Source organism: Ananas comosus, linkage group 16, assembly GCF_001540865.1.
Source record: "Ananas comosus cultivar F153 linkage group 16, ASM154086v1, whole genome shotgun sequence".
Lineage (NCBI taxonomy): Eukaryota > Viridiplantae > Streptophyta > Magnoliopsida > Poales > Bromeliaceae > Ananas > Ananas comosus.
In genome coordinates, this window is record NC_033636.1 from 10079101 (window position 1) to 10088759 (window position 9659).

General features: G+C 32.8%; 1 protein-coding gene across 1 annotated transcript; it reads right to left on the reverse strand.

The window, feature by feature from the left end:
* On the reverse strand, positions 2789-4827 carry LOC109722005 (transcription factor RAX1-like). The gene is made up of 3 exons (XM_020249846.1): positions 4613-4827; positions 3837-3966; positions 2789-3579 (listed from the first exon to the last, which is right to left on the reverse strand). The coding sequence occupies exons 1-3, from the start codon at positions 4746-4748 to the stop codon at positions 2970-2972; spliced, it is 876 nt and encodes a 291-aa protein (XP_020105435.1). The 5' UTR covers positions 4749-4827; the 3' UTR covers positions 2789-2969.

Below are 9659 nucleotides of genomic sequence, written 5' to 3' on the forward strand. Positions count from 1 at the left end.
CTTCAATGTGGATTACGCGCAAATGCAAACAATTAACTTCATGTTATAGAAACCTCAAAAATAAATAATGTAGGTCCTAATTTATTGTGCGTCGCATGCAAGTATGCAACTTGTGAATCTTAAAGCAGTATGAATGGTAGATCTGAATATCAGAATTTCTTACGGAGGATCGCCTTCTAGATATTTCTTTTTCAAAAAAAAAAATATAATAAGTGACTAACAATATGTGTGTCCCCCTTGGTTGACTCATTGGTGAGTGTGTTCATAAAAGGGGTTTTCTCCACCTTCCTTGGTCAATATGTTTTTTCTTATTTTGGATCTCCTTGAAAGAGGACAAGCACTAATTGGCTTTGCCTACATAAGAATGTGCGACTTTTAGTGGTTTTTTGTGGAATGAAAAATATAGAAAATATTATTTTTTAGCAGCTAATTTTTAAGTACAATGATTGTTTCACATAATACCAGAGTAACAAATTTTGGGTTCAATCGCATTGAGCTTCTAATTTTTTTAATATAAGTCCACATCTTACTCCCTGTTAATTAAGCTTTAAAGTAATTGTTTCACATCTTTTACTTGGTTTGAAGTTGTAAAAAAAAAAAGTCTTATATATATGCCATGTCAAATAAGTTTATTTAATAAACTAATATCGATAGTTAATGAAACAGAACTCAAAATTCCAAGTTATATATGAAGCAAATTTCGTTGCGTATACGTAAAAAATTAGAGGATCAAATTGTAATTCATTGAAACTACTGAGTCCATAAAGCAAACTATGAGAACTTTGTTATTTTACTAGCACAAGTGTAACATTTTCTTTTCTCTTTTTTCTTTTTTTTTTTTTGTTTACAGTACGCAAGAGCACGAGTAAACTATTACGACCAGTAATCGCAATCAGAGGCATTATTATATGAACTAAATTACTATTAACTCGGTCTAATGTATAGTAAAATTTTTAAAACTGCACATGAAATAAAATTATACTCAAGCTATGACCAAGTAAGTGACTTTAGAATCTACATATTCTATTCTAAATTGTCTCATTAAAATAATATATCTAAGGTTTCAATCAGTAACACAAACCAACCATTGATTACACGATTATTGAGACAAGTCAACCATGAAGGCACTACTTAATCACAGTAAATGAAGTATTATACACTGTGGATAACTCCAAACTAGGATATAAATGATACTCCTTGTTATCTAGCAAGAAGGAAATTTAAGAGACCCTAATTGCTAAGTTGAAACTTTTACTTTAGTTGCAGAAAGTAAACAATTAAGATTATTTATTTAAATATCTATATCACATTCCTCCTAATTGCTGTATTTAAATATGATCACATAAAAGCGGAGTGTCTCTCTAGGAGGCCATTGAGCTCTTCCGCCAGATATAATACTGTTTGGTAAATTATATGTAAAGTTGCGCTTTAAGAAGGAATACTGTAATATTGTTTTGTTTTGTAGACAGTTTCCTTGATCATGTAGCAAAATCGAACTATAAATTAGAGCTTTTCTTTTTAATATATTTTGAGAGAGAAATATAGCAAGCTGACCGCTTCGTTTAATTTTTAGAAATAAATTTAACAAAAAATATGAAACAAGTTGACTTTGAACTTGAAACTTCGGGTATCAATTATCAAATCTTTAGCAAACAGTGCTAGACACAATCAGTTATAAACTCAAAATTTTATTTTAACTTTTCATTATAGCATATATAACTTTTAAATCTTTCAACGTGCCAAATGCTACAAACGTAGGAAACAAAGTAACAAACGGTAGGGGGATATGATCTTTCGAAGCATCCAACTAGATTCCCTCGTGGCGGTATATAAATTTAAGGAGTTGCTGAAATTCTGGAAGCTATGTGCATAAATTGCTAGACGTCCTACCATAGCGGTTTTTTTTTTTTTTTTCGCACCCCTTCGAGGCTCTGACTGTCTCGTCCATATAGCCTAATTTATATTTTCAATAAATAAAATAGATAGCGTGCTATCTTTTCTTAAAAAAAAAAAAAAACAAACGGTAGGGGGAGAAAAAAAAGAAAAGAGAATTAAGAAAGGCAAAAGGTCCAGGCTGCGCCAGTGGCGTGCGAAGAGAAGCTTCATGGAAGCTGATACGTACTCTGACAAATATAAACGGCCACAGTGTCCAGGCCCCACCCCAACAAGCTTTTTCAGCATAAACAAATAATATGATTTTTCTCAATATATACTTGAGATCAATAAATAAACAAATTAAATAATATACACAAACTAATTATGTAAGAACCAATTAATCATGGGAATCTTGTGCTCTGAAAACGCTTGATGGCTACGTTTCCCCTATCTCTCTCTCTCTCTATCTCTCTCTAATTCTTCTACTTGGCTTTGAATGAGTCAAATATATATATATATATATATATATATATATATATATATATATGCTTCACCTCCCAATCCCATGCAAACTTCGTGACCTCTGAGAATTCAGAAGGTGAAGAAGCAGTCAACATATTTCTGAGCAGAAGCATGCATGACACTCATGCGCTTTTCATTGCCCAGGTCCAAACACTAATTCTTCTTGGACTGCATGCTTCTCATTAACTTTTCCAAACAATTACTTAATTAATTACTAGTAATTAATTGATTTTAGCAATTAATAATAAGCTCTAACTTTTTTTTTTCTTTTAAGATAAATATCTTTTAGATAGCATGATATCAGAACCAGTTCTAAACACTCGCAACAGCTTATATGGAAGTGTTAAGATTTTTTTCCGAATGATAACCTATTTGATTGATCACTCGGATATTAATACGATGACTTCAAATTAGACCAAATCTCTTTTCCATAATCCATGCATATTGTAACACCATCTTTCTCTCTATGCATTTACAAGAAGCTCTATTACATAAGACAAAGTTAAAGCAAGAAAGAAGGGATCTGGTTCAACAAGAAACACTAGCCTACTGTTTCATTTCAACTGTATCACCTAATTCATCTCTTTATATTGCATTTCTGATACAAGAAAGGATGTTAGACTCTGGTACACGCCCTGCGGCTTCATCTCCGAATTCGAACCCCACGTGCTGGATAGGCTCGAAAAGCAGTTAAGGTCACCAGCCATGGGACAGCCGAAGCCGAGCTCGGAGAAGAAGAAGGCGTCGTCGCCTCCGTTTCCATCGATAGACCAATTATAGCTACTGCTATTGTTGTTGTTGTTGTTGTTGTTGTTGTTGCTGTTGTTGTTGTTGTTGCTGTTGTTGTTGTTGTTGTTGTTGTCGACTGTGATCGAGGACGAAGAAGCGGAGGCCTCTTCGGTCGACGGCGACAGATGAGCAGTGAATGCATAGACTTGGGCGAGCAGGTCCTCCGAGGGCATGGCGAAAGATTCAGCTTTGATGGTTGGGAGGTGATCAGGCAGCGGCAGCGGCGGCGGCAGCGGCGGCGACGTCGGCAGGCTGTGGTAGATGCGGGACGAAGAGGAGGTGGAGGTGGTGGTAATGAGACCGGCCGCGAACTTCTTCTTGAGCTTGGTGTTCCAATAATTCTTGATATCGTTATCTGTTCTTCCGGGTAATTTAGAAGCAATAATAGACCACCTAACTCATAATTTTAAAAATTTAGTAAGTATTTTTGGTTGAACATAAAATATAAAATTAAAGCCTTTAGCAATAAATTAGTCGTTAATTATTTCAAATACTATATTCAGAGCAGAATACATGTATATATATATACTCACTATTAGAAACAATTAAACAACTATTTTGATATTTTATTAATAACTTCAATCAGATTGGTTAAGATGATAACTTCATCTTCTTTTTATATTTTTTCTTTTGTTATATAATTAATATACCTGCTTCCGATTGAGTTGTAGAGAGAGCAAATGATTGTATCTTCTTCTTCTGTGAAGCCTCCATGCTTTATGTTGGGTCTCAGGTAATTGAGCCATCTTAAGCGGCAGCTTTTGCCACAGCGTTTGAGGCCTAAAAATCATTAATTAATATGTGTGAACTTATAAGTAAACGTGCATGAAGAGGAGAAATTTAAACTGTGTGAGATGGAGAGAGAATTAAGAGACCCAAATATTGTGCTAGATCATAGCAATATATAAAAATACATAAATATATATATAGCTTTCAATTAATTAATGCCCAAAAAGAATGTAGTTGTACAATAAGCCTTCTTGTCATTTGCTTTGACAATGGAGCATTTTATTTTATCTTAATTTTGAACCCCTTAGAACATCTAAATTTTAGAAACATTATAAAATTTTTCTCAAGTTTCAAGTAAATTTAGGATGATTTGAAGTTCAGGTGACTATGTACGTACGTACCATTAATTCTAACAAGAAACAAATCACAGAAAAAAAAAAAAAAAAAGGAAAAGGAAAGTGTGGGGGGTGGTTGTAAATTGTTGAAATTAATGCAAGAGACACCACGGAAAACAACACCCGAACAACAATGAAAAGACACTTTGTGTACGTGCTCCAAATTAATAAAGGAGAAACGTGGTTAATTAATTGAACTGGGTACACAAAATTAAACCAAATTAAACAACTGGGGTTTCATATATGTATGGAGAATATATACAATTAAGCAAATTAAGCATTAATTAAGCAAAGCAATTTACCAGCTTTTTGGGGCAAAGCGATCCAATTCCCACCATTCCCATACATCTCCACGTAGCTCCTGAGAATGGCGTCCTCTTCGGGCGACCATGGCCCCCTCTTCACATTCCTCTTATCACAGCAAGGTGCTCTCCCCATTTTAATTACTAACAATTCAAAGAGAAAGAGAAGAGATATATTAGAGAGAGAGAGAGAGAGAGAGATGTAGAGAGAGAGAGAGAGGGGACAAATGGGACTAAGAATGGTCTCGGGGGCCTTTTATATAGCCTTGTGGGGGGAGAGAAAGTGGAGGTATTATTGCCTGGACCAGGTACATTTTGTTTTTTTAGAGAAAAAAAATTTTAAAAACTCAGATACCAACCATCCATTAGGTTCTGTTCTGAGTAAATTATGCTAGAACGATAGATAAGACTTTTGAATGTTATGCATATAAATTAGATTTCGATTTAACAACATGTAATATGACAATTTATTAATCAGCGTGCCGGGAATTAAAACAAAAAGTTCTAATCTCCAACTTCTAGAATAGCAATTACGACTATTGAACAAGAAAAAAAAAAGATTTTAATGTTTAAATCTGTATATAAGATTTTTGTTTTTTTTGTTTTGGTAAGTTACACCTAGTGTAGGCAATAATTTCTTCAACAAAGAGAGAGAGAGAGAGAGAGAGAGAGAGAGAGAGAATTATTTACTTGTCTCGTTGTCATTATGGTCGCAAATGTGAGGGNGGTACAGAGACTATCTATTTCTTACTTTTGGCCGCCTCTTTCTCTTTCTCACTAGCGTTCGTTGGTTTTTCGTGTAGTAGAAGAGACCGCGATGAGTTGGCGAAATAAGGCTGGTGGTTGTAATGCCACGACCGTGTGAGGGGAGGAATTCTACACTGTCACATTTGCACCACGTCATTAATAACAAGTCAATCATATTCATTCTTTTCAAACAAAAGTACAATAAAAATATTTTTTTACAATCATGATAGGACATATATTCTTAAAAGGATTAATTTGATTGATTTGTTACGCCACGTCACTAATATACCCGTTGCATTCTAGAATTTTTCGTGTGAGGGGGACACGTGGGGCCCACATGTCCGGGTTAAACACTTTGTCTCCGGTGACAGCTTTTTTTTTTTTTTTTCTTTTAAGAATTTATTATAATTATTATTATGTCTAAAGTTCTAGACTTTCTTTATTTATCATTCTTAAAAAATTAATATTAAAAATATTATTTTAAAATTTTAAAGTCTTTTAAATATATACATAAAGTTAAATTTTGTTAGTGAAACTGTCAGGACCAGTCATTATCTCTGTAAAATTATTATTTTACTTTTTCAAATATATTTTTTTTATCGTTACCAATTTTTTTTATTTGCTCGTAAGTTAGGGACAAAAGAAGTATTTTGATATTTTCTTGTCTAAATATATCATTCTACTATTACCAATATTTATTATTTACTTTAAGTTATAGGTAAAATAATATTTCATTATTTTTTAACTATGGTATAAATTTAATTCGGGTTTGGTCCAAGATGACTTAACGGATACTAAAAGTAAAAATATTTTGTAAAAATATTTTTGAATAACGATAAAATATATGAGGGATATATTTAAAACAAAAAGGTAAAAACAAATGAGATATTCTAAAAATTTTAAGGAATATAAAGATAATTAATTTTATAAATTATACCACTCATTCATCAATTAAACTTCGCTTCATTGGTATGTTCCTAAATATTGTAAACTTTGTATATGTGCGAGCGTAGCGTTACTCAGTTTTATCTGTTTTATTATGATAGGAGAAAAGATGACATGGTGTTAACCAAAATTAGTGCTAATTGGGCCGACCTTTTGACTTTAGCTTCAGTTATAATTAATTTTAATCGAGTATGTAATATATATATATATAGAGAGAGAGAGAGGGAGAGAGAGAGGAGTAGAGCGCGCTAATATACTATCAGAAATATAGAGGATCTGGTGCTTCCGATTTTTTAGCCCTTAGATCAACCCCTTTGATCATTTCTAATATTTGAATTAATACTATTATCCTGTGGGGATTACTTAACCTTAGGAATACTACTCAACTCTAGAGGAACCGCAATCATCCTAATTGTATAATTTTTAATCCAATGGTCAAAAAATTGGAAACATCAGATCTTCTATACATCCGATAGCATAGTAGTTCTACACGAGAGAGAGAGAGAGAGAGAGTTGGGTTTGAATACTATTAATAGTATTTGCCCTTTTTGTTATCAAATTTTTAACTATTGTATCAATTCCTTTAATCATTTCTAACAATTGGATTAAATATTATAATTCAGTGGGGACCACTCAATCCTAGGGAAACCACTCAACCGTAAGGGACTAGTATCATTCTAACTCTACAATTTCTCGTCCAATAATTAAAAACTTGATAGTAAAAGGCCATAAGAATGCGGATTATCGAAAGGAAGATCATTAAAAATAGAACCGTAAATAATGGTTAACTAGTCGATTTTTGGTAGGTGGAAGTGTAAGAAAAGCTTTTCCGATTACGAGTCTTTTGAAAAATACAGCAATTAGAGCACCTCGTTGAGATGTTCATTAATCAAATGATCCAAACTTTGAACTACTGGATCTGTTAATATTAAGGCGACTTTGTTAATAATAGGACTCTCTGAATAATTAGATTAAAAATGGTAGCGAGTACAAGCTATAGAATAAAACAAATCCAATAACCAATTATACGTGATAAGCCACAGTTAATTAATTAAAACAGAGGTAATAAAAGTAGGGCCCATGAACACGAGGGCGGCGGGAAACACACACCGCGACAATGCACATGAGTCTCAATTTGAACAACTCTTCTTTGTTCTAAAGTTCCTAATAAAATAAATACACTCTCGTGATAATACACTTTGGCTTTGTTATTTGTTTTTGGCATACTATTATGCTAGTGTTACCTCGCAAGTAAACTCTTTTTTGGAAATGGTCAAAATTTTGAACATGTCCTTTTTAGCAAAAGACCAAAAAAAGAGGGTGCATTAAAATTACTTACTGAGTGGATTTTAGATCTAGTCAAGGTTAAAGAAAGGGCCAAAAAAAAAAAAAAAGTTATTGTTACGATTTTGTCTACTACATCACTCAAGAACATTTCAAATCATATAAAACTTAAAATTAAAAATCTAATCTACGAATTTTCCTATAACATCATAAAAGCTTTTTTTGAAGAAACAACATTTAAGAACATAAAGAACTTCAAAAAAAAAAAAAAAAAAAAAAAAAAAAANAAAAAACTGTTTATGGATCTTGTTGTGTTGTACATTATTTCAACGTGGTTGATAAATAGTAAGAGGACGTGATCGATCTCTACCCAAACTGAGGAAGCAACATAGACTAGAAGATGAAAAATCAGCAAAAAATTGTAGGGTTGAAAAGGGGTTGATTGAAATAAAAATTATTAATATTCATTAATTAGTGTAGTGTTTATAATATGAAGTTGAATGGAACCATTCTCACTGCTTAGAATTAGATTGTACGTAATTTGAAAATTAGAACCTTATTAATTAATTAAGTCAAACAAATGCACAAAAATGTCTTGTTGTATGTGACACTTGGTTCCCTACTTTTTAGCTTAGTCCAAAAGTTGGACTATGGCAATTGGCCTTCATAAATTGATCTGATCTTTTTTCTTCTATCTCCGATACTAAAATTATCTAGTTATTTTCATAGAAATTATGAAAAATGAAGAACTAAATATGATTTATCGATCAACAATATTTGAGAGAATCTTATAATATTATGATATACATGTTGCAATACTAGCTTTGTCAATGATAATTTGATGTTATTTTTACCGGCAAACACTTATTCTAAATCTCTCTAATTTCTTTTTTTTCCTTTTTCAATACAAGAAACTTCCAACTAATTAATTAAACTCCAGAGCTTACAATAAAAAAAGACATGGTTAAACTCTGAGTATTTTATGCCTTTTGTTATAAAACATTTATCGGATTTGTGTTTTTGTCAAAATAAGCCATCATTTTAGATTTTATAGATTCATCCTAGTTTTTAATAAACTGACCAAAATACTCTTTTTCTTTTCTCTCTTCTTTTTTTCCAGCCATTTGTTTTTCTGTTTTCGTTCCTGATTCATCTTTCTCCTTCCCATTTTTTCCTTTTCTCCAACTTTCACTCTTTCTCTTCCTCCTCCATTGCCCCCCATATTGACGTCACGCTCCGCTCTCTTATCTCGCCTACACCTCCGCCGACGCCGGCTCTGATACGGCATAGATTGTAGAGATGAGGCTGTGGCGGAGTGCATTGCTGCGGACCGCGATGGCGACGAGGGTGCCACAAAATTCGAGGACGACAGGAAAGGAAAGCGTGTCATGTAGTGGCAATAGACGGGAGAGCGGATAGAAAATAAAAAATAAAAAATATTTTTTCCTCAAAAGATCATTATTTATCGTGGCCGCTACAAAAAAAATAAAAAAGTAAAGAAGAAAGAAGAAAAAGACGGAGTTGCACTGTTTTAGATAAAAGTTATACTCTTTGACGAAAATTATACTGTTTGAGATAATAATTATACTGTTTGAAACAAAAGTTATAATTTTTGACACAAAAGTTGGGTTAGCAGAAGTTGAAGCAAAAGTTGTAGATGCCTACGATGATCTAATTCATGTTTACCTTTGAGTCATTTTTTAAGGGTAAGATAAATTGTCTATCACAAAAATGCATTATTGTTGGCTATTTATTATTGAGCTAAAATAAGCCCAATTTGCTTCCTCGTGATAATAGGCCAGAGACTAAAAAATTGAATTGGATGAGGCTAATAAATTGAGTAGGACTGTAGTCCACAAAAGGCTTAACAGTATGAGACCCAACAATAGAACTAACTTTCAAGTGGATTGAAGAAGGTCAAAGCCCGTAAACGCCGTGGTTGAATTCTTAAATCTGATTGATGCGCCTTTCTTATTAGCAAGTAATTTTGGAATAATTAGTTAGCACTTACGATCTACAATTATTACTTATTTTTAACTAAAACCCTTAGATGGTAGGGTGCTTTTCAAGT